The sequence below is a fragment of the Protomyctophum bolini genome, assembly GCF_963924005.1.
Source record: "Protomyctophum bolini genome assembly, chromosome: 2".
NCBI lineage: Eukaryota > Metazoa > Chordata > Actinopteri > Myctophiformes > Myctophidae > Protomyctophum > Protomyctophum bolini.
In genome coordinates, this window is record NC_137863.1 from 15865397 (window position 1) to 15892409 (window position 27013).

The window sequence follows — 27013 nt, forward strand, 5'->3', positions numbered from 1 at the left end:
TCACGTTGCTTGTGCCCGTGGATGGGAAATAAGATTTAGAAGGCTATGGAATCGTGGATGAAAGCACAGTTGTGTCGGATCTGCCTGTGCGTTCCGTGACTGCTGCTCGTGTGTTGTGTTGCGAGAAACTTGCGACTGTCGCTGGCTGGGGGCTGCTGAATGATGCATAGTTAAAGAGCGTCATAAGCATGCGCCCTTCCTGCGCTGAAAGTAGCAGATCTACAAGCTATCTACCCGTCGCAATGCACAGCGCGTTGGGCTTGTACATCTGTGTTTTCCTCTCAGTTTAGTTCGATTCACAACTTTAGGACCACTACTACTATTCGGTGATATTTTTCGGCTTATTTGAGCCGAAACCGAATAGGCCGAAAAGACATTTTTAGCCATTTTCGGCCGAATATTTTCGGTGGCCGAATTTTCGGTGCATCCCTACTTTTTTCAAATCAATACTTGACTAAAAAGTAAAACAATATTGTAAGACTACGGTAGCTGAGTGTTGACCTTCGACTGTGACATACTAAACATATTGTTCAACTTACAAGATGGTAGTAGTAATGGTGCTAAATTGATATAATAATAAATAATAAATGTTACATCCCAAACAAAATACGCACTGGTGTGCCCTTTTGTTTATTCAGTGCACTTGTCGTTTGAAAATCTAGTGCGCTGCGACCTGGGTGTGCTGAGTGCCCGCACTTTTGTATCCTTGCATCCTTTTTTTTTTTAAATGTTTTTATCCCACACTTTTGCAACCCATTTTTTCACCCTCCATCAGGCTGGCCAGGGGGAGGTAGTTTAGAGACCAGGATTACTGCATGTTTTTGTGAGGGTACCTACCCTAGGGGACACAGGGAGAACATGCAAACTCCACACAGAAAGGCCCTTTCGCCAACCCCGCCCCGGGTATGGGCACTGATGACGCGGAGGAGGGAACATGCCCCCAGTGCCCACAGCATCCCCAGCGGGAATCGAACCCAGGACCTTCTAGCTGTGAGGCGACAGCACTACCGACTGTGCCACCGTGCCCCCTTGATTATGCATCCTTAATCCCCAAAATGGTGACTTTGCATGTGCACCATTAGCAGTTTGTTCTGCAGCATACATTGTTAAATCCTCAAGAGGCATGATATTTGGCTCTGTCATTGTTGATTTAGCTTCAGAAACCCAGGTGTTTTTATTTCGAGGAAGAGAATAGTGTTGATTTAACAGAAGAGAGTACGAATGGAACGGATCCTCCAGGCCCTTTTGTTGTTTTGTTTATTCAGTGCACTTGTCGTTTGAAAATCTTGTGCACTGCGACCCGGGTGTGCTGAGTGCCCGCACTGACCTACCCTACTCAGAAGTTGGGGTTGTTCAGCGGAGTGCGTCACTGCGGTGTCTAGAGCAGCTCCCTGGGGGTGAAAGCTAAGCTAGCTAAGGCAAGCTTTTAGTACATCACCATACAAGTGTTCATCATTTACCTTGGCCCATGTTTTAACTGGTTGTTTGTAAATAGTACCGAAGTTCTGACCAGACCCACACTACCCCTGAGTTTTTGTATTGAATTTCCCATAGGGGAATTTTAGATCTCGTCAAAAACGTCCATATTGTATGGAAATGCACTGCAGTAGGTGCCACTGCAAAACATCATGGTAACTAGAACAGAGTTTCAGTGAGAGCAATACAGTGAGAGGTTATACATGTATACGTATCTGCATAATAACACACTGTCTGGCACATTGGAAGTGTTAAATACTACAGTATGTTGGTGTTAACCACTTAAACCCTACACTGAACAGCCAACACTACGCTAAATAGTCAATAATAGACACAGTCTACAAGCTCACACCGTGTCGCACTCGCAACGCAATGCAGCATGACTTTTGTTGAATCTTCCTCCAGGCCAGAATAGCTATGGGTCAGGTTCAAAAAGTGTACACTCTCAGAGTTAAATTAACAATAAGGATTTGACTGTCTCTCTATCTCTGTTTACTCTGCTTACACGTGCACAGGTGCAATTTCTCTACTTGGATACAAAAATGTGTACAGTACCTGAAGAAGACCTCCTAGGTCGAAACGTTAAATAAATATACAGCATCGTGGCTACGAGTGTGCAGCCTTTTTTATTTTTACTTGTTTACTGCCTTAGGTCAGCACCTTTCCTGTTTTGTCTACAGTACAGTACATGTACACATTCAATTAAAGCCTGTGCATGCACATACAGTATACAGTATTGCATTCTTGAATATATATTTAATTTTGATTATACTGTACGTTAAAAACATCTTTACTGTCAGGGTATAAAGTTAAATTAAGATGTGAGCGATTAAGTAAGTGAGTAAGTTGTTTTGATATCTCTTCACTTTGCTGCACATTGCTGAGGTGAACAGAGCTTCTGTCTTTGCTTCAAAGTGTGGTACAAGTACAGTACATGTACTCAAGTACTGTACTTAAGCAAAATGTTGAGGTGCTTTTACTTTACTGGTGTATTTCCAATGTATTACTCTACTTATTACTCTCTGCCCAAGGTGACTTGCTTTGGCTGGACAATGCACTTTTTTTGTTACCTTATTTTCCAAGATTGATTATGCATCCTTAATCCCCAATATGGTGACTTTGCATGTGCACCATTAGCAGTTAATTGTTCTGCAGCCTACATTGTTAAATCCTCAAGATGCATGATATTTGGCTCTGTCATTGTTGATTTAGCCTCGGAAACCCAGGTGTTTTTATTTCGAGGAAGAGAATAGTGTTGATTTAACAGAAGAGAGTACGAATAGAACGGGTCCTCCAGGCTACGGGACATAAACCGTTCAATGGAATGCACGTACCTCCAGAGTATGGGAACTGAAATGATGTTGCTTAGGGTGCTCACTGCTCAGGTGGTGCAGTGGTAAAAGTACCAGCCCACCACAGTAGAGTCTAGGGGTTCAAATCCACTGCAGTACATCGATCCGACTTGTCGATCGTACAAACACAATTGGCCTGTAATAATAATAATAATAATAATAATAATAAATAAACATAATGCATGAAACATCTGACAGTATTATTTTGCGGCTGTCCACCTCATGAACAGCTCTCAGCGGGTAAATGGGGCTGGTCAAGGTCTCAGGTTCCCAATTCAAACAGAATGCAACAGAATCTCCCTCATATCCACAGCCCTTGTTGTTTAATACGTTACAGGCTTTCCCCGACATCAACAATAGGCTAATTGTCTGAAAAGCCTCCTCAACCTAGTTTCCTTTCAACTATCCATCAAATGTTAACTGAAAATATGAGGGTTTTTTCCCCCCTTCTTCCTAAAAAAATGATATACTGCTTTTTCTCTCTACGGCATTCCTCAAAGCCAGGCTCAGCGTCATTATATTTTCAACAAGCGTACTGCAATAAGAATGGGCTCACGATTCTGTACGGAAGTGACAGCCCCTGTGACGCTGTTAGGATATAAGTTGACAGGTACATAACGGTGGCCCGAAGTAATTGGACTATAGGGGACATTATACAGCAACCAAAGCCAGCAGCGTCAGCAGGCAGACACGTTGGTAATGAGGAAAATACTGATGCTTAGGCATTCCCACACACAATCACCGTGTCAAATGCTTCTGGTTACGCAAAGCGCAATATCAAGGTGCACCGCTGAAAGCAGACGCTCCTCTTAGGTTCCTTTTTCTCCCTCACATTGCTTCTATTTTATATTAGTAAAAGGGGTCTCAGGTGTCATCCCAAACCCAATTTAACAGAAACTGTAGCTGTGCTGGCAAAATATAAGGAAGGGTGTGACTTATAAAGGCCATCGCTCCATCTCAAGGACTAGGCACAAAGCGGATTCAGTGCTTCTCGGCACAGACTCACATGTCTGACACGGCTGAATGTACTACATTGTGATATTTTTTTTATTTCTGTGGAACGATTACAGTGCGGAACCTAAAACTTTAAAGGAGGTCTAGTGGATTATATGTGTTGATGGCATGGTGGTCTTGGGACCAAATTAAACAAGCCTACGCTTTAAAAGGGGGCACTCCTATCAGGATATGATTTTTTCTTTTTTACCATATTTCTAGAGCTTTTCTGCCTTATTTTGGATTGTACAGGGAAGATGGGACAGGAAACGGGGAGAGAGATACAGGGAGTGACACGCAGCAGAAAAAGCTGTCGGTCTCGGGAGTTGAACCCGCGGGGCTCGGGAGTTGACTCTTGTCATGCTGCATTAGAGCCTATATGCGATATGCACCTTAACCACTAGGCACTTGCCGCCCCAGGATATATATATATATTTTTTTCACAGCATGAAACATTGTGGTGACTCAGAATCAATTTGTGTTGATTGGCATTTATCTGCTACATCTTTTCTGGTGTGCTAAAGAAAGTGTGGATCTGACCTACAGCAGTGTAATGAATCCTGTCTTATGTTAAGACATTTTGTGAGCAGTTTTTCCTCAATTATTGATGCACTCACAAACATTGATCACCCTGTTAAACAGGCCTCAACACTCCTGTAATGAATGGCTTTGTGGTGAGGAGTTTGAGTCCAAACATTGAAAATAGTCATGCAGTCTTGTGTATTATGTTCCTTTGAACCAACCTAGTTTTTTTGTTTTGTTGTGTTTTCGCTAGGCACCACACGGCTGCCTAGAGAGGGGGAGGTGCCAGGAGTGGACTACAACTTCATCAACGTTGGAGACTTCAGGATCCTGGAGGAGAGCGGTCTTCTGCTGGAGAGTGGAACCTACGATGGTGAGCAGATCACCCATTACTGTGGTCGTTAGCCGTTTTCAGCTCTATGTTGCCGCTCCTTTGTGCCCGGCATATTTCTACTAGGATAATTTGGTGTCAGTCAAGGGAACATTTCATTTTGCTGGATTAATGGGGAACATCCTATCGAATTTCTTTTGCAACATTGCAATATTCTAGCAGCCCTGCTACTAGGATACTCGTAAGGGCCACACTAGGGAGTAAATCAAGGTCACCCAAGCGTTTTCCAAGCAAGAATTAGCTGAGCATCAGCCGATGTGGGTGAGGTAAGGCATATGTCTATCATATCGTCTCTGTCGTGTGGAAACCTTGTATCGGGAATGGAAAGAAAACCTGTGTTCCAATGAAAATAGCAGATCTACAAGGTCACAGTGCGTCACATTGTGGCACGTTGTGAGCTTGTAGATCTGCTATTTTCACTACTTTTGCACCACACTCTTGTACGCCGAAGTAGGGCATAATAGGCCTAATCTATGAAAATACTAAAACGTTGAAATATGATTGGGGTTTCTGCCCAACAGCAACGATATCGCACTAGAACTAACGCTATCCTCTTATTAGTGGAAACTACATTTTTGCTACAGTGTCAGATGAGGTTTTAATCTGTATGTTTGTTAGCCTGATTTACGTTCCTTCTGATTTCAGTTCCTTCTATAGTGAGGGTGCACACGGTGACAGATAGTACAGTGTGCATTCCCTAAGGCTGAAATAAAAAATGGCATATCACCCTCTTGGTCATTTATCACTTCTCTCATCCAGGGTCAATAAAGGCTGGTTATGATACAGTATTATGTGTGGCCATCACAGGGCCACACATTTTACAGCAGAACTGAAAACATGCAGTAATATTAAAGTACAAGAACAAATCCACTTCATCAAGTCAGCTTTTCTGCTTTACATCCGATAGTAACAGCGAGTGAGATCCCCTTTAGGAAGACACTCCAATCAATCACATTTTTCAATCAATCAACAAGTAGCTGCTGTCGATGGTCCATGATTGCCTCCCGATGGTGCATGGTTGCCTCATGGTTGCCTCTACTCTCAGTTTATAAATGTGTGAATGCAATGCACATTCTATTTTATACTAATCTTTAGTTTTTTACCACATTTTGCGCCCAAATTTAGTCGTTATGCCAAAATTCCTCTCCACACACATTTATGTGTGCTGTCACACATAAACGTGTTTTACATCCTACTGAATCACCTCCCAAGCAGTGAGGAGAGCCCACTGGGAGCGGGAGCAATCCCGCCCAGCAATCCCTGCTGACAGGTGTCACCCCAGCCCGTAGGAGTATGTGCATTGTGCACTTGTGCAGTGACAAATATTAAACTCCCTGCCACATGCTTCCCTCCCCTGAACATTGAGTACCTCAACACCTTCTAAAGTGTCGGCACTCAAGTGTTTTTGGCTTTTGCTAAAGGCACTGAAGATATGCAGACAATTTAACGTTTTAAGATTTCCGTTCTCGTCGGCTAAACAGGGGGGAACATTTTTCGATGACGTCCCACTGTTACGCAACATCGAATGTTGCACAACAGGCGCTTCCAGGCTGTGGAGCGATGCGATCGGTTTTTATATCAATAATCTTCATCTTTTAGATAAAACTTCGTCCAAAACTTCGTTTGTTAATCATGACCAGCGACGCGATCAGAATCGGCCGTAAATAAGGCTTATTTTGATTAGAATCGGAATCTAGGATTAGAATAAACCACAATCTGGTGTATTAGCCGCCTTCCAGGGATGGAGCACGTGCCATCACGAGATCCCTGAAGTCAGACCGGACCAACTCCAGGGTGGACACAGAGGTCGTTCAGGTCTGGCCAGTCCGACCAAACCCCTAAACCAGCGGAGCGGGTGTCAAGTTTCCCGCTGGGGTTTCCTCCTGAATTCAAGGGAGTGGTGCTCCGACTCTCCAGGAACAGGGAGGATTGAGCCAAAACCCCCTAACATCCTTGTCATTGTTATTGAGCATTTTCAGAGGGTGTGAAATTATCATGCTGGTGTATGAAACCAGCATGCTGGGGTAGGTCCATTCCACGTTTGGCACACACATTCACATACACACAGGCACGCACGGACACACAAAGTAACCTACTCATACCTGCACATACAGTAGGTAACATGCTTGTGTGTCAGTACTTGTGCACACAACCACAGACACACGTACATTGCACACACGTCAATGCCCTTGTACATGTGTACATGATTTACTGTGAGCGCTCTCTATTATGGTATTATATTTTGCGTAGCCAGACAACCATTCCAAAAAAGAGTATAGAAAGCATATCTGTTCACAGAAAATATATTTTTCAAATATCTTCAACGTTTATTTTACATGTAAATTCTGTTAATGCTGTAGTGGAGCCCTATATGCTTCGATTATTTTCAATTACATTAGGACACATTTGCTCGACTATAAGACGAACGGAAGCAGGAGGAGGGACATCCTCAGCGCTTCCTTTGCACAGACTGTATGATGGATGCATTTCAACATTGTTGGAGTCAACAGTCTGGCTCGAGAGAGACTGCTGTTATGGAGTCAATGTAAGCGCAGACGATGACTTCCTTGTTGTCAGTGAAATGTGACAAGCGGCATGGAGTGTATTGATCAGCTAAACCATGATTAAAGACTTGTTGGAAGTGACACTTAGTGGGGACACTTAAGAAGCTCTTGAGCTGAGCAGCACTTCACAGCAGGAGAACGTTGCTCTAAACTCACCACACACTGTGCATATACATCGTCGCTGTCGAGCAGAAACCTCGTATCTCCATATTTCAACGTTGTATGTTTTTTCACGTTGCTTCGTCACACTAAGTGTCACACAAAAGTAGAAATAAATAGCGAATATACAAGCTTTAACTTAATTAAACATGGCACAATGTGCAACTCTTTTTATTACGGTACTGTGTGTGTGTGTGTGTGTGTGTGTGTGTGTGTGTGTGTGTGTGTGCACGCGTGTTTTGAATCAATGAAAATATTTTGTGAATACTACGTATATTGGATGCATTTAGTTTAACTTTTTCCTGAAAAGTAACAGACATAAGGTTTTGGACATACACGGTTTCCACCGACAGTGACGATGTATGTGCGTATAGGCCTATGTGTGCCTCCCTGACTGAAGGGAGTACGCAAACCATTAAGTCAGGAAATGAATATAATCTGGGGTTACTTAGATGTCTTGGTAAAAACTAAAAAGGCGGAAAGAAACATCCACCATTAGCAACGATTGATGCCTACTCATGTAGAAAAGGACTGCAGTCATAAAAGTTATAAGTACTTTCCCGGGTTACAATTAAAATGATGAGTCATACTGTGCCAACTTAACTCATTTAGCTGGGGATGCCCAGGGGAGGGCGTTTCTCTAGACTGGGTTCCAGCCTGAATCACGGAACGCAGCGATTCAGGCTGGAACCCAAGCTAGCAAAAGTCTTCATATATTTATGTTTATACAGTATGTTTGTGTCCCAGTGCAAGTGTGTGAGTGTGTGCATGCATGGTTCATCTGGTTCTCTGCATGTTTCTATTTACATTCTGTTTGTGTTTGCAATTTCTCCCTTGGCTCGTGTCTGTCTCTCTAGGTCTATTTGTCTTCCATTTATGTTTTTGTGTGGGCGTGTGAGATTGCTTGTGCGTACGTGCACATGCATATGCATGCATTTACGTACGGTATATACACATACTGTACTTGCACATATAGACACATAGTTGCTGTCAGCAGAAACCTTGTATCTCCATTTTTTTATTTTTTTTGGGGGGCTTTTCGCCTTTATTGATAGAGTAACAGTAGCTTGACAGGAAAGGGGGAGAGAGATGGGGAGAAGACACGCAGCAACGGTCGTCGGGATCTGGACTCGAACCCGCGACACGCTGTCAGGCTGTATCACCAGCCTAGGTGCCTGGACCGCTCGGCCGGCCCAGTGTCACACAAAAGTTGCAAAAATAGCCAATCTACAAGTTTACACACGCGTAACATTTTGCTATTTTGTAAAATGTTGAGTGAAAGTGTTTAAGTCTGTCAGTGGGTTTTTATAAATATTTAACCAATCTTGGGACAAAATAACTATATGGTATCCATTGGAAGACAGTTTATTATTATTATTATTTTTGGAGGTAAGAGGTTTATGTCAGGTTTCCACCTGACATAGACGATAATTCTATATACTCAATCATGTGCTGTATGCTACAGCACGGTGACCCCACCGTCAGCCCCCTCAATCCCGCTAGCTGGCTGCACAGTCGCACAAGTCATGCTTTATTCATGGCTTATAAAACCAGCCCCTCTGGGGCGACAAACACATACACGAGCAAAGGCGGGGGCCTTGGCGTGCTGCGAGCTTCTGAAACTACCAGTGGAGCTATCTAAAGTAGATTTGCGATCCCCCGTCCTTGGGGTTTCCTTTCCTGAAAAAATATATACTGTATATTTGAAAAAACAAATACAATAATGTAGATATCTTTCTGCGGAGGCGGTGTCGGGTCTTTTTTCCCCTTTTCTTTTCTTTCTTTGGATGAGACAGTTGCAGTTGGCTTCCGATGTGAGCTCTTGTAAGTAACCAGAACAAACATTGTTAACTCAGTGGAGATTTGTATTTTTATGAGTATCCTCAACTCTCCCCCTCCTTTCAGTTTAAAGTTTGCAGAAGAGTGTGTGTGTGTGTGTGTGTGTGTGTGTGTGTGTGTGTGTGTGTGTGTGTGTGTGTGTGTGTGTGTGTGTGTGTGTGTGTGTGTGTGTGTGTGTGTGTGTGTGTGTGTGTGTGTGTGTGTGTGTGTGTGTGTGTGTGTGTGTGTGTGTGTGTGTGTGTGTGTGCACCTTATAATGCAACCATGCATTATAAGGTGATAGGACGATATTATCATCCTATCACCTTGCAGTAATGCATGGAACATTGGAACATTAAGCACTTGCCCTCTCTGATTCGGGCCATGTGAGCACATTCGTGTCACAGGGGGATTGCAGCGGAGGATTTCTCTCACCTCGCCCAGCAATGATTATGGCAATAACATGATAATCTCCTCACTCCCTGTAAGCTCATTCTTTCACACGGCAAATCCACTGTGAATATCCCGCTGTGAAACGGGAAATGATTTCCCTAAAATGTTTGAGGAGCAACCTCTGGTCGTATATGAATGGACCTACTGGGCACCATTCTCCCCCGCTATTCTTTTCAGCCACGTCTTATACCGCCTACATGGGTGAGAATTAAAAGATAAAGTCAAATCCTCATCTGGAGAATAACGGTCTTGGCTCAGCTGCTGTCTGTGCGTGGTATTGTTGCTTGTGCATTACTGCATATGTGTTATCGTGTGTGTATTATTGTTCATGCATAAGTGTTTGCGTGTATATGTACACAATGTAGTGTATGTGAACATGCATTTGCCCAATTCTGTGTGGGTAATTGTGAGTGTTGATATGCTTGATATGCTACCTACAGTTAGTATTAAGGTCGGTAATATGTGTGTGTCTAAAATATCTAATCTGATCCTGTTGTGGAGTAACGTGGTCTATATGAGTCCTGTGAGGTGTTAAATTATCACTCTGGATTCTACTATACAGTAATGTTCTTTACTTCACTGATAGCAATGTGGCACTGATGGAATTTGAGATAAAAGCACACTCTCACAGACTCATCTTTGTTTTTATTTCGTTTTCAGACATTTTTCGTCATGTTTTAGTCGACAAAATCAACACTATTCCCAACCTGTATCTGACCAGCGATCTGACCATGACTGGCCCATACAGTATTTCTGACTTTAACTTGGCGTGCGTATCAGCGAGGACCCAAGGGCGTGATGTGACAAGTGGAACGTTTGTCTGATCAGCGGATCTCCCCAAAAAATAAACACCTTTTTCAAGTGGGCCCTGCCCCTGATCCAGTAAAGGTTGCACTGTTCTACTGGTCCATACACTTCCAGATTAATCCCATGACTGCTTCTGTGTATTAGTCGATAACACCATCCGACACCTCAGTATCTCACAGCTTACGTTATTTAAACAGCAATACGGTGATATGTTCAGTGAAGTGACAGTAGCAAATCATAAACTCATAATCCCACGATTTTGTAACCCATTTTTCACCCGGTGCCAATTTCCTAAACTGTAATCCTGGGCGCTACTCTCCCTCTGCCAACCTAGGGAGAGCCCTGAACTGAGCTCACGCTTCCTTCAACACATGAGGAGTGAGCAGGCCTCTTCTTATCACCTGACAGCTGGGAATTTCCCCGGTAGGAAGTAGCGTGTGGAAGGAACACATTAATCCGCCAAGCAGTTCCTTTCCCCTCGATCAGACCAGGGGGAGGCAGTACAGAGACCAGGATTACTGCATGTTTTTTTGTGAGAGTACCTACCCTAGGGAACACATTATTTTCCATGAATGCAAGTAATAATGGACATTTCGCTGGTGCATGGCTCATGTAGAGATACAATAGTACACATCAGCATCAAATGTAGACAACACCGTACTAACAGGAATAGTTAATAGAACAATAGAAAAGTTTAAAAGTTGACTGTCAGGAATGAATTATTAGTGGTGTGTGCTAGTTCAGATCATGTTCCTCCTAGGTTGTTTTGAGCCTTGGGCATGAAGGATTCTCTGAAACACCACTTATGTGCATGCAGGGGGAGTTTGAATCACTGTCAGATTCTCAAAAAACTGTTATGAAGGGGTGGGATGTGTCATCTAGGATTTGTTTACTTCTTTTGCACAATGTTCTGAGAGCTGGGTCTGTGTGCAGCCTCTTGATTTCTGTTCCCTGGTTGTACACTCTGGAGAGTTTTACTATACTCAAGTGGCCAAACCAGCCAGGACACAATGGAAGGTTAGTAGTACACATTCAATTAATGCTTGGCAGACAGCTGCTCAGGATTTTCCCTTTGACATCTCTTTTTGCAGCAGAAAAGGTTGCTGTTGGGCATTCTTGGTATGCAGCCTCTGCATGCCTTGAGAAATAAAGGGTCTGATCTATTTAAGTGGGAAGCAAGGTTATTATAGTAAGTAAGATAAAGTATCTTTCAGTTTGGCATATTGGAATATTGGCAACCAGTGCTCTCCTTCCTTAGGGAGATTAGCCAATTTCTGAAGTTGGATTTATACAGCTAGCTTCCTGGCAACACGGTTGAGTGCACCTCTCTGCTAGGGTGCACAATGTGATGGTGCGGAGAGCTTCTGTGGATTCAAGTACCAACGGCCAAGTGTGATTTTGCATGCCTGTTTCTGAACTCTTTCCAGTCTTTTAGTATGGCCGTCAGTCAAGGAACTGTGGCAGTCTGGGACTGCATACTCCAGCCCCGGAAGCACGTAGCCAGATTGAAACCAGTTCAGGATTTTGGACCCCAAATTGCTTCAGGCGACATAGGACAAATGACAAGAGGTCAATATAGTCCACCTGGCTGTCTCATTTCATGTCGGCTTGAATGGTAACCACCAGAACCTGTACTGTGTCACAGCCAGATCTCTAGTGTGTTCTGGTCGATGGAGAGTGTCGGTTTCTGTCTCATGCCAGTGACATGTAAAATTTTAGAATTTTCTTGGATTGAGTTTCATTTTGTGATCTTTAGCCAGATGGCAAGACCATTCAGAGTCAGTGTTGGAGGGTGCAAGGTACCCGAGACCTCCACGACTGGGCCATAGTCATATCATCCACATTATGTCCAGTGGTGTGACAAACCATGACAAATGTTGCATTGACTGCATTGGAAATCAATCAACATGCTTAACTTCATCCATTCAAATTGCCTCTTCATATAATAATTGCGACAGAGAATCAGATAGTCAGAACAAAAAAAGAGAGGACAAGAGTTAACTACAGGCAGCTTTGGCAGTGAGCAGATGTATGGACTGGCCTCCTAAGACACTGATGACTGTAGTTTTCTCTACTCCAGACTGCCCCCCTGCCCCACCTTTCCTGCTCCTATAGAGGAGTGGTGGACAACATACTCAACAACCTCAAGTACTTGAGCCAAAGTATATTGTTGATACTCCCGGTCAAATATTACTCAATTCCAAGTGAAAGTTGCCCAGTCAATTTTGAGCTTGAGTTAAAGTACTTAGTACTTGCTTTTTAAAATACTCAAGTATTCAAAAGTACACATTGCGTATCTTATTTTTAATATCAATCCATTGCTGTATTGTAGATTGTAAACCCGTTTCCTGTGCTTGCATCTTTACCATTGAGCTTGTAGAGCCTGCCTGGTTGATTTGGATAGCTTTATTGTCATTCAACAATACATGAGATGCTAAAATGCTACAATACTAATGTCACCACTAATAAATAAAATCATAGTCAGTTAATAATGAGACAGAAATGTTGCACAATGATGAGTCTTCAGCAGCAGGAGAAAAGGCGATATTGCACTTATATTATATAGTACTATAGGGATAAATTGAATCTTGACCATCAGGTCAAAACATCGTGTCAGATCCTGCGTCTATAGGTGAGATATGACCTTTGGCTTTGACACAATCTAAATGTCTCAATAGAAGAGCAGGGAGACAAAATACAACCACCCCAATTGTAGAAATGATATTGTATTATTATGTTCTACCATGCAGATTGGACAAAACGACATTTTATAAAAGGTTATACTGTATAGTATAGTGCCACTTTAAGTACTGCACTCAGAGGATTCGGGCAAAATGCATTTTTAGCTCTTTTTTTATCCGATGCTTTATCGGATCCTGTCTGCTCCAGGAGCACCTTTGCGTTTTAAACATTTTAAATTACTTACAGTATGTCTCCGGTGAGCACCTGATTGCTTTTTCTCTCTTCACAGTACTCAAGTACTCTGTTTCTGCTATAGAGACATTTTGAACACAACTTTGACAAAGCATATCGATCTCCCAGCAGGCCAACCCACGCAACTAACAGCAGAGCTGGGAGTAATCGGATCGAGAAATGGGATTTAATCCATTTAGATGTGCTGGAGGCGCAGCCTTTTTCTTTCTTTCCATATTTCTTTCTGTATACAGTAGCACACAGCTTTTCTATTCTCTGCCGAGTGAGCAGGAAAATAAACATGATCAGACCCTCCTCTGGAATACCTGCATTCTGACAGCTAAACAAAGCAGAAGAAGGTAATAACATTAGTTGGGTGGGTGAATTTCATTTGGGCGTTACTGTGTGCCAGCACAGTAACATCATGCTGGTACACAGAAACGCCTAATTATACACCTATTATAACCCTCCAGTGTTTGTAGCATTTTTCAGCTGTTTAATGTTTACCAGTGCCAGCCTGTAGTGCTATACACCACTTTTCACAAATGCAGTACAGAGGTGAGAAGAACAAATGAAGAATGTACTATTTAAAGTTAATAAACTCGGTTGCAATAAATAATTGCAACCGAGGTCGGATGTTGTCAGGAAGCCTATACTGCTTAGCAAGGACTCTATAAGGGACGGTTTGTGTTTTCATCAGATAAAATGCATGGCTCATTCAGGAACATTTCTACTAATGTCACACTAATGGCTACGGAACTTGTAGCGGAACTCACATCTCTGACTGATTTTGTCAATTTGAAACCTTGTTCCCTTGATGGGTTGAAAACTTGAAATTAATTTGAGTTAATCTTGGGTAAGACAGTACTTACGGTATGTAGAAGAAAATATGTATGAACTAATGATTTCTGGCTGTGTGACATTGGTTAACTAAGTGCCTGCCCCCTGCACCATGTGTGTACTTAAGCCTTACTGTGTTGCCCCCTCGGGCTATGACCTGACCTGACCTGACCTGACGACCTGACACATCGAAACGTCACTTTTTACCTGCACCCTGTTATAATAAACTAAGGGCCTAAATCGTCTGAGCTGCTCCAGTGCCTTCTTGTTCGCAGTACTTACGGTATATCATTTTGCTTTATGGCTAGTCATACAGACATAAAATGCCAGTGTGTTATTTATTGATGACATGTTGTGGTTTGTAATGTATTATTATTTGGCACTGATATTATTAACTGCGGTCTCGCTTATTAATCTTTGATTCTCTCTGTTGCGTTGGGACTTTAACTGGGGATCTTGCCTGCTTGTGTGATATTGTTGCATGGCCCTATGGATGGAGTCAGTCAAATCGATTAAGTTTCTTGTCAAGACAGGCGGATCTTGGTTTAATTTGTTTTAACTGAATCAGGCCTCGCAACTGGAACATGCCTCATTGATGAATTAACAAGTAATTTTTTTAATAGTGAATAAAATAGCTTTATTTCGCTCTGTTCTACTCTCTGAAACTTTACACTGTCCATGGTGCTGAAAGGTGCCTGTCAGAGCAAACGTCAATTACCGGTATTGATTTACACATTGTGAAGATTTTTGAAAGTGAAAGAAGTCTGTCTGTGGGTTTTGTAAATAATATTTAACCAATGAAAGCAATTATCAAGAAGTTATGATTAAATAATAACTACCTGAAATGTAATAAGTACATCGTCGTTGGACATCGTGTACAAGGTTTCTTCTACCTGACGGCAAAAACAAGAATTACAATTGACTGGAATCATTGCCTTGTCTCCCTCTCAACACTCTCCTATCTAAAATCATGCATAAAATGCATCCATGGATCCATAAACTAGCTGGGGTAGGAGTCTTATCTACTTTAGTCACTCCAGTGCACTTCCATGCACAGCTGTGATGCTCTGTACTGTAAGCCCAAGGTGTTCTGTTAATGTGATGCTTAGCCAATCTTAATGTTCTTGTGAATAGTCCATAAATAGTGCCTATTATGTTCCTGTTCCATTAACGGAAGATACAAGACCACATTTATTTTTTCTTTTAAGCATTACACTACAATTCAACAATAGGAACTTAAAGTATACTTTGTTATTTTCGTGGTTCCAAGACAGAACACAATTGATTGATTAAATAAGCATGGTCTGAAAACCCACCAATCTGACCACTTCACATGGCAGATTATTGGCTGCGGGTTAAGTGGTCAGAGATGGGTGGGCCGCAAACACTTTTTGAGATTTTCAAGTGGGCCCTGATACAGAAAAGCTTGGGCAACTTTATACAGACACTGGAATATAACTGCTGCCTCCTACTCCACTTTTGCATTGTTCCTTTCTGTCGTTCGTGACCATGTTCAGCCCCCGGCCCACTGCCCACTGTGCCCAGACCAACTGTCCCGCCATGCTCCATATCTGGCATTCCAGCGTGGCAGACATGGGTTTGGACTTTGGAGAGGGTCAGGGTCATGCTTGGGCAGACCGTTGCCAGTTGACAAACCTTCCCTGTGTGCTAGCTCAGCCCGTGTTCCACTCCGACAGTCGGGGTTTGACGCAGGCTGTGCCAGGTTGGCCCTGAGAGGTCTCGTATCGCATGCCAGCAGACACATCGGCCATCTGTGCCGGGCCCTCTGAGAGGGAACACGAGTGGTTTTTGGTGTTATCGGCTCCCTCGCTCTTGCACTTGGTGCCTCTGGGGCTCAGGTCAGGACACACTTGCAGGAACAGAACAGAACTGAAGGGTCCAGGGCAGTAAAACACGAGGCCAAAGGGACAGCTACCTGGCAAATACATCTGTTGCATACATCACATTAGCAAGTAATTACTATAAGTAGAACACACAAGCCCAACTATATAAACATAGCCTATCAGCAAATGATCTGGCAATGATTCACATCCATGGAAATGTATCCAGGAATATAATATACTTTATATACTGCAATGGTTCTCAATGTGGGATCCAGGGGCTTTTAAGGGGTTCCAGACACACACACATACCCACACCCCAGACCAATCTTGTGAGCTTGTAGATCTACTAATTTTGAGGGGGGGTTTTACTCTCGAGATGTCAAATGTTTGCCGTTTGGACAAACCTGTCCCAAGCCGTAAAGCGGTTGCCGTCTTGGGACAGAGAATGTGATGACATTCCTCAACATTGCCGCTCAGCTTATTGCCGGCTCCACCTCCTGGCAAATGGTTGCTCTTTTCTATAGACAATGCATTGAACGTCAACACTTTCTCAGAATGCAGAAGGTATGCTGGTATGAATTCAGCATTGACGCGTATATCTATTATACGTCCGAGTATAGACATGGTAACGCCCCACCTGCCTCTGATTGGCCTACTGACACTGCCGGCCTTACCAGAGTTTCCTCCGAGGTGGAAGATACATGTTGGATAGTCTGCCGCGAGGTTACTCCATGCGGGTGGGAAATAAATAAATAATACGATATAATACAAGAGAATGACAGCTTGGCACGCGCGACAGTAACTTTTATTTTTGTAGAAGAGGCAAACTAATATTGTTTATGCCGTTGGCCTGTTTATTTGTATACATGTGTAAACTTAAAACATTATTGTACTGTAAAAAGTTCTCTTTTCCCATGATTCTTTATCTTTTTTAGTATAATAGTACTTTGTTTAACACTTTAATTTAGAACACAGCCAAATCCAACCATAGTACATTCAATCAAAGCAAATGGCGCAAGTTTAGTTTAGTTATTACTTTGATTCTTCTACAAAGAAATTAAAGTTACAAGTTGCTGTCGTGTGTGCCAATAAAGCTGCCATTCTCTTGTACTTGTATTATTTCCCACCACAGAGTAACCTCGCGTATCGAAGGACAGTCTGGTGAGACCATGGGGGCTAGACCTTAAGGGCAGTGTCGGTAGGCCAATCAGAGGCGGGCGGGGCGTTACCATGTCTATGCTCGGACGTAGAATAGATATAAGCAGCATTGACTTCGCTGCGTTCCACGGATCTGAAAATGTCACTGCACTACTCAGTCTACTCTGGACAGAGGCTGCTTGACTCGCATTTCATAACGTCAACTGTTACGTAGCCACGTTGTTGTTGCTCAGCCAGCGCCACTCTATCCATGCTTCTCAGAATCTCACTAGGAGATAGATAGGAGACGTTGCAGGACAACAGCAGTAGCTGCGCAGTGCGCATTGATACAACGTCAAACCGGTGTTTTTCCTTAACCGGGCTAAGAAAACCTCCCATGGATAAATAACCTCTACAAACGATGATTGAATGAAACCCTGAAAAAAGACCATGAATAAACCATGGAAAACCCCAAACCGGTGGGGTTCATTGTGGAGTCTACAGTACCTATAATATTATGAAATATCTTACGTGCAAATTGTGCCCTGAGGGTAGAGTCTAGAGGCGATGTCATGGTGTCAAACTAGGGAGCATGAATCTGCTCTGCAAGTTTTGCGTCAATCTGCCCATTATATTTTGAGATATCTTGTGTGTGAGTTTGGCCTAAGGGTGGTGCTTGAGGAAAGGCCACAACTCAGTAGGATTCGTCCTCTGGGGAGCATGACGTCAGTGGTTGAAAGTAACTTTGGTAAGTACTTGTACTCAAGTACTTACCAAAGTTACAAAGTCATGTTTTTATATATTTTGCTTCACTAGTGTATTTCCAATATTCAATACTTGTACTACTACTCCACTACATCTCAAGTATGACATCTGACCATGGGCGATCTGTTACTAGAGATGTGAGTTTGGTTATAGTTGTCTGCACGGCAACTCGCTCGCTTTAGCTCGTTCTGTGTTGGCTCTCGACTCGTGGCTCAAGTTCGCTTGAGACAGCGCCCCTCCGTCGTGGTCTATGGGAAGGATTTCAGTGTAATATAAATATGTACAGATTTTTGGGTTTTCTAGTAGTGTATGTACGGAATTGCCAATCTGTGTTATTTCACCGTGTCAGGGTGAGGGGGGGGGGGGGGGGGGGGTGGTGTGTACAGTATGTATTATAATTCAAATCTTAGTGTTTTGCCAATTATATGGGGGCACACTACGAATATCCTCACGAGTCACCGGTGGGCCCCAGCCCACAGGTTGGGAATCGTTCATGAATAATGAATTGCATTTTATAGGGCTTTTACAATGGTTCATTCATTCATACATTGGGAGGTGAAGCAGCGAACAGTCGACGCCAGCGTCCTCACTTCCCACATTCACACACCAATGGTGGCAAGCTCACACCGACCAACTCATTGGATCCATGGGATCTAGGGTCGTTGAGTTTAGATCCGTTTTTTTCAACCCTTTTCATATCAAGGTCCATTATTTATTTGGCATTTGAGCCACGGCCCACCATGTGATAACATTTAGCATCGCAGACCCAAAACGTGTCGTTGGATAAGATTTTGTCCACAATTCCATGCTGTGGTCATGTTGGTGTGAAGTCTTGAAAAGACAAAGCGCACACACACTAGTAACTCGCAGTAAATTAAGTAATGCAGATTTTTTACAATAATTTGACTCTTGAAAGCGTATAATTAAACCAAATGGACCCGGGAGGGTCTATCCCTGCCTTATCAGCTGTGTGGCAGCACGCCTATCATATCACTGGACACGCTCGCCTGCCCGTTTAGCTTTACAAACCCACCCACCCACCCCACTTCAAAATGGTAAATAGTGCCACAAGCTGACTCAGTTTACATTCACACATAACGCCTGCGCACCTCTGTCAGTGGCACACATTTATCGGGGGGCCAAGGGACATGTGTTTGTGAGTAATTAATCACAGAGGTAGCGTCTGGCTGATGAATGTCAGCATGCGGCGGGAGGCAGGCGGGACGGGGGGCTGGGGGAGGCCAGAGGGTGATTAGCTGGCAGGCTAAATCTCTCTTTGCTATCGTGGTGGCTACCTGTTAATGAAGCCATCTTAGATGAAATGCAGATGAGTGTCACTGAGCGCGCAGGCACAGTCACAGCCTGATATCCTTACTGTCTGGCAGAAACCTTTTTATCCCCATAATTATTTCAACTTTTGTTTGTTTTTGGTAAATGAATGCCATACTTAAGCCTTTTTGTGTTATCCTTTTACTAGCAATGTTGTACAGTATAACTGTACCTCTGTATTGTTTGCAAACTGTTAATAAAGTATTAGATCAATCAATCAATCAATCATAGTACAGTGTCTCACAAAAGGAGCAAAAATAGCCGACCTACAAGCTTGCAATGCAACGTGTTGTGAGCTGCTGCTATTTGATCTGCTACTGTATGTGAGCAGCGAAGTGATCTGGTATTTTTGCTATTTTGGGATGAATAAATAAAACATGTGAGAGAAAGTGGTTAAGTACGGAGCCCCTAAGGTAGTGTTATATTGAACCAATGAAAGGTACTAACGAGAGCTTTTGACAAACATTAGAGTAATTGGAACACAGGTGATTTTTGAGGGGCGTTATAGCCCCTCCCGGCTATAGTGTAGATTCTGTCTGGACACAAACATTACATGTCATCGACAATGAACGGAGACTTTACTTTCACGTGACACAGTTCTCAAAACCTCAAAAAGTGTTCAAATGAGCAGGATACTCAAAATAGGAAGCCAGAGTCCTCTTAACTGACTCTTAGCTGACCCCCCTTCCGTCCCTCCATCCCTCTACCCATCTGAACTCATGCTTATTATATCTTAGCATGTTAGAGAGTGTGGGTGGGTGTGCATACTGTATATATGCTTATATTATCCTCATCATGCATTGCTTGCACTGTACAGATTGTTCTTCTCATATACTTATTCAGATCATTATGCTGGTTCTACCATCTACTCATTACTATTTATCCTATTTATTTATTACTATTTATTCACTGTACATACTGTAAATTTTTTCTTTATCTATTATTTTATTTACTGCATTACTGTACTGCACTTCTGGCTAGACGCCACTCTTCATTTCATTGAATCTAATCTAATCTAAATCGCTTAAGCAAAAACAAATGTTTTATTCATTCACCTTTCAAGTGTCAAAAATTGTGTCCCAAAAACTGTATTTACAATGAATAGGTTGGCCTCCTGGTCTACAGCCCTACATCGACTGCTGAACAGTGGCAGGTCCCCCTTCTTAAATATAGGCTAGGCCCCTCCCACTGGACCGTACCTACTCTAATTGATTCCACAATTATAACAGCCCCATGTCCAGAGACAATAACTACGTTAACACATAATCACATTTAACCCTTGTATAATTCACATTTAAATCCTAACACATTATCCACAATAAGTCACATATTTACAAAAACCTACAGTTGGTCTGATCCAGTGGGATAGACTGAGCATGCTCCCTACAATGGAGTCAGGCAATATAAAAGGCAGCCTCATGCTACAATCGGGTCCTTCCCCACTGGTCAGCACTATGGTAACACATGTCAAACATTCTCCAAACATGATTCACAACTTAAATAATACAGGTGAGACTTTAACCCATTGTTGTGTCCTTATACCTACATACATCATAAAATCATTAAACATAGAATTTAGGGGAGTACAGGAAAACACTTTACAACTATTAAGTGTCAGTGGCAGGGTGATCTGCGAATCGGTATTTTTGTTAAATTCCCATTGACGATTAATGGAGAATCACTTCACACGGGTGTGATTTTTCTTTTACATTTCATGAAAACGTTTGAGGTTTCCTGGCAGTCGTAAAGGCACGGAGGAGGAGGGGAGTGCATGAGGACCCCCCCCTCATTCTTCTTTTTCTGCTGCTAGTTTGATGGAGATGAGCGTGGCTGCATTAACCCACTTTTCTGTACTATGGTGAGGAGGACGCCTAGGGGATATGAGGCTTTGACAGAGAGAGAGAGCTCCTATGAAAGACAGGGCAAAGTGTGCCGTTGTATCAGGCCTCAAAAAGCTGCTGAAACGGCTGGTTGGATTCCTCCTGAGCTTTCGTTTCTCTGTGCTGCTTCGTGCACCCTCATCGATGTATCGCCTTTGTACCAAAGCTGAAAAGATTGGTAGTTGATGCCCTCGTCTCTCTCTCTCTCTCTCTAGCTCTCTCCCTCTCTCACTCACACACTATCTCTCTCCCTCTCTCTCTCTCTCTCTCACACACTATCTCTCCCTCTCCCTCTGTCTCTCTCTCTGTCACTCTCCCTCTGTCTCACTCTCTCGCTCGCTCGCACACGCACACGCACGCACGCACGCACGCACACACACACACACACACACACACACACACACACACACACACACACACACACACACACACACACACAGTGTTTTCGTATTGTCTGCTCATCCCGTATCTAGATATGATCATAATAGTGTTGCCCCATCCATAGCCTGCCCAAATCAAAAGATCAGGTTTACGCAGGGTAATTAATTTGTTGAAAACCTCAATATCCCTGTGGTGTCTCTTCCCATTCTTTTAATTAAGCTAATTGTGAATTGATAATTAAGATGAAGCAGGTGATTACTGCTTAGTACAGTAAGTAACAGCCAATTTGACCTCAGAAAATGAATTGCCCAAAACTTAATTACGAAAACTTGCATAACTACATCTGACAGGGTGACATTTGGAAAACAAATAAACATAAAGAATAGCCGTGGCAAAATGATGTGCACATTATTCACAATCTTAATGGAGGTTGAATAATGACTCATTTCTAGGCCTAAATTGAGTCACCCAGCCCTGATTGATCACCCCACGAGTACCCCATGAGTAAATGATTAAACCAGGCTTTTTAGCACTCTTTTCCTCGCGTGTGCAGAGCGCTATTATCCCCATTGCATATTTATAATCTCCACCATGAGCTGTTTCTCCATTAGATAAAACATTGCTAGCTCAGAGATGAGATAATTGCTGTACTCACTGATCAGTGTAATTTGCTGGCAGATTCCAGGTGAAGTGAATGTAAGGTTATACGACAGCTGTGCAGAGAGCAGTTACTCTTGGAAAGAAAAGTGGGGGTTCCAGGAAGGGAGAAAACTTAATTGGTAATAAAATAAAAAATAAAAATGCAAGCAGACTTGTGAAATTAACTGTGCTAAAGACTCGTGAAATCTGAGTACTGGGAGTGAGTTAATTAAGTCGTTTCCAATGTTTTTCACATTACTGCCCAGTTCCTTTTTACAAAAATGTGTCGAATGACCTGACGAATTGGTAGTAGCCATCCAAACTCAAATGTTTTACTTAAGTAAAATGGTAAATGGTGCATTTACAGTATATAGCACCTTTATCCAAGGCGCTTTACATAGATTGTGCAATGCATTCACCCATTCATGCATCGATGGTGGCGGTGCAAGGCGCCATGCAAGGCACCAACCAGCACATCAGGAGCAATTTGGGGTTCAGTGTCTTGCTCAAGGACACTTTGACACTAACCCTGGGGTAGCCCAGTCTTGCTCAGACTACCGCTACCCGGTCGTCCCCCTCCTCCCAAGTCGCAACTATTTTCTGACAAATGCAATGGATTCATCAGGTCTGTGAATATTAATAAATATGTACCAAATTATGACCTGTTGATTGCCGTTTGTAATCAATTGTGATGTGTGGGGGGTGGTAAATTGGATATAGGTTGACGCTTTATGACGGAAAGAAAAGTTTGATGCAGAAAATGTAATCCTTACATTTGTTGCTCTGTATTAAAACTGTAGAATAATGTGTACTTGCAGTTAATGGACTCGCATCGCTGAATTCAGCTCTGTTTTTCTTTTCTATTTTAACTTCCATACTCTACCCCAACATTCTTTATGCTTTTCCTTCATCTCTCGTGTCTTCATTCACTTCTACCTTCTTCGCTCTCCTCTTCCCGTTGTCTTTCATCCTCTATCTCTCACCCTAGTATCTTCTTACAGTTTCTCCTTTTTAATCCCTCTTCCCCTCCCCTCCTTTGCTCGCAGCCTCTCACTAGTTCAAGCTCAACTTGTTAAACACTTGAGCACCATCCTATTCCATTCCTATTCTGGGGGGAACAACCACTTTGACAACCAAGGTTTTAAACCACTGTTCTAAATCCTAAGAGTTTTCTGAAACAGTACCGAACGTACCGCTATGTTTTATATACTTATATAGCTAAAATGACACGGGTGCTTTCCTGTTTTAATGGGTTAAGAGGGTTAAGGTTACTGTGTTAGTGTCTCAATGCACTTTATAATAACAGTTAAAATACAATATACAAGGACATGTTAAAATACAAAACAATAAAATGTAAGGAATAATAAAATCAATATAAGAACAATAAGTTACAAATTTACAAGGCAAAGAAAGGTCCACTGAATGTATAGTTCACGGTGGTAGTTGCCGTACAATCCTCCCTCAAACCCCTTCATCTTCCCAGACTAAAGCCCTTGTTATGCTCCTTCCTCCAGGTAACTACTATGGGACCCCCAAGCCCCCCGCAGAGCCCAACCTGGTGCAGCCAGACCTGGTGGACCAGGTGCTGTTTGACGAGGACTTTGACGGCGAGGTCCCGGGCAGGAAGCGCACCACCTCCGTCAGCAAGATGGACCGCAAGGACAGCATGGTGCCCGAGGAGGAGGACGACGACGAGAGGCCGCCGCTGGTCAACGGACTGCCTGGTCAGTCAGTCAGTCAGTCACACACTGTAGGGCTGCAACCATGGTTTATCTTAAAGGTTTCATGACATTCATTTTCTTTTTTTCTTTTAGGTTTTAATGACCTCAATTACACCCCCAACAAACGGAACTTTGAATATTCAGTGGAATTTCTGTGGCCTGGAGTTTTCTCTGGGGTTTGGGAGCCTTTTGAGCTGCAATGAAAACAGGCAAACAGTGAAAACAAATCTGCTGGCAAATCCCATTGACATACTGTATATGGCATTTGCAGGCTGTGACGTCACAAACAGCAGTTAAATCTGAGCTCTTTTTTGAGCCAGAAAACCCCAGACCACAGAAAATCTACTGAATGTTAAAAGTTCAGGTTTTTGTGGGTGCAATTGAGCTCAGAAAACCTAAAATAATTAAGATTATATATTTTTTATGTCACAATCCTATTCTATTCTATTCGAAAAAGCATTTAATACATCATATTTAATGCTTTTTCGATTAATGGAATAACCGAGAAGCACATTGTTCAATTAGGCTCTGTGTCGGTGCCTGCACACCATGTCCCACATGGCTGTCATGTTTACATCATGGCTGTCATGTTGGATACAGCATAAAATCCAAGCAGCGCAGCCAGGTGCTCTGAGCCTTTGATTAGACAGCAGTCCGTTATAGACCTGATCGGTCATTATTATTTAGAACACACAGCTGAATTCAGCGATTAACCGGCAATCAGAATCAAGCATTCAACCAAGCTGTGTAATTCATTTATAAATCAACTAGTCACTTACCACTTAAGCATTGTTTTATATTTCGCTGCACAATGGTGTTTATTTTCCTTGTTTTGCCTGGCGGAACTGATGATGAAGGAAGCTTCATCATCAGTTCCGCCAGTATTGTGATTCACACACTTTAGTCCCAGGATCGCAATGGTTTCAGACTGCACACTATAGTCCCATGCAGGATCGCAATGGTTTCAGACTGCACACTATAGTCCCATGCAGGATCGCAATGGTTTCAGACTGCACACTATAGTCCCATGCAGGCTCCCAATGGTTTCAGACTGCATGCATTGTGACTACAAAGATACCAATTAGTTTTCAACTTGCCTCTGGGTTTAATGCAGCGTGCTGCTCATCAGAGCTAGTCACATAATGCGGTATTGAAGTTGTGTTATTGTTGAGGTAATGGGAGATCATTTACTTTAGTGTCAGACTGATGATCTTTCCCTAGCTGGCACTTCAATCTACAACTCCATCTGCGAGTCAGGGCTGTGCGTATAAGAAGGCTTGAATTAATACTTTTATGGTGTGTTTTTTATCTCATTAGATAGCCTATACCAGATGGGTAGATTTCCCCAAACAAGACAATGAAATGAGTGCCTGGAATGTCTTTGGAGTCCGTGCCAGGAGAATACTTGAATCCTGCATGTTTACTTTACTTTAATTGACTTCTGATAATGTCATCTTTTGTGGACACCACCCATCTGGCACTCCATGCAAGTAAAAACAAACAGTGTATTATAAGTATCTGTTAATTAATTTTGGCATAAGCCATGATTAATGGCTGAACAAGTTTACAGACGCTACATACTGTACACGCGTGTGCACGCACGCACACAGAAGCCCTCATTTATGAAAGTGGTGTAGACCAAGAAACAGGCATATACGAGATCACCGCAATTGTCGGCATTTACTCTATCATTCCATCGTGACTTTGACTTTTGACGTACGTCAAAGCTCACGTCTGGTCTGAGCTCACTTTGTCTACACCCGTTTTTCCATCACATGACATGCAGAGCAGCATTGTCTAACAATTTCACAGGTATCTGGAGTCAGACATGTATCCACTCCAAAATGTAAAGCTAGCTGGCTGGCTTGTACACTCGATTGATAAATGAGGGCCAGTGTGCACAGGGCCAGCATGGAATAGGGGTGAAAAGTTAAGCTCCCAGAGGCCTTGGGCTGACTGGAGCCCTCTGCCAATGTTGTTGATACATTTTATTATTTAATTAGTCTGATGGATCTAGTGTGACAGGTAGTCATGGGGCCAAGAACTCACACGTGCTCGCGCGCACACACACACACACACACACACACACACACACACACACACACACACACACACACACACACACACACACACACACACAAATGTTGTCGTGTGTGTGCGTGCGTGTGCGTGTGTGTGCGTGTGCGTGTGCGTGTGTGCGTGTGTGTGTGTGTGTGTGTGTGTGTGTGTGTGTGTGTGTGTGTGTGTGTGTGTGTGTGTGTGTGTGTGTACAGCACACACATATATACACATTAATTGTGACATCGTGAGGACATGAAGGAAATTGTCCTGGTTCTCACAAGATAAATGGTTGCTTAATGGTTAGAAAGGAGTTTTAGCCTACAGTTAGGACAATATTCATGTTGGGATTAGATTCAGAATTGGGCATTTAGAGATTACTGCAGGTTTAGGGATTATAGTTGTAACTATATGCTCATTGTTCAAGTTATGAGCTTTTAGATCGGCTATTTTTTTAATTAGGCATAGAGGATTGATGAACATCATACAAAAGCAGGGCATGCCTATTCTTTGAGTTGAAAAGAGCCAATAATTGAATGAACAAGAACAGGACAGAGTTTGGAATCAGGCTCAGCATGCCCACGGAGAGGGTGATTTGCTCTCCAAGCAATCTAAAAGGTCCCATTTGAAAACACAACGGCAACCAAATGAGTTTGGCCAGCATAGCTCCAACTAAACAGCCCATTCACAGGTTTTACTCCTCCCACCACAAGCTCACTATCTGCAACACATGTCGTTGCTGTTGGCCCTGAAACCTCATATCTCCATCTCTTTCAAATGATATTCTTTAGGGTAAAGTAATGTCCTACTGGCCTGGGCCATGGCTCAGTGGTCCAGGCACCTTGGCTGGTAATCCAGTCTGGCAGTGTGCATGCCGCGGGTTCGACTCCCGATCCCGACGGCCTTTACTGCATGTCTTCCCCCCCATCTCTCTCCCCATTTCCTGTCAGCCTACTGTCTGTCCCTCCATA

At 42.9% G+C, this 27013-nt stretch overlaps 1 protein-coding gene across 1 annotated transcript in view; it reads left to right on the forward strand.

Annotated features, from left to right (window-relative positions):
- magi3b (membrane associated guanylate kinase, WW and PDZ domain containing 3b) overlaps nt 1-27013 on the forward strand; it is a 192920-nt gene that overhangs the window by 119483 nt on the left and 46424 nt on the right. Inside the window, exons 3-4 of the mRNA XM_080784373.1 lie at nt 4597-4716; nt 23778-23987. Of these exons, the coding sequence (XP_080640499.1) occupies nt 4597-4716; nt 23778-23987 (330 nt within the window). The remainder of the gene's footprint in view (nt 1-4596; nt 4717-23777; nt 23988-27013) is intronic.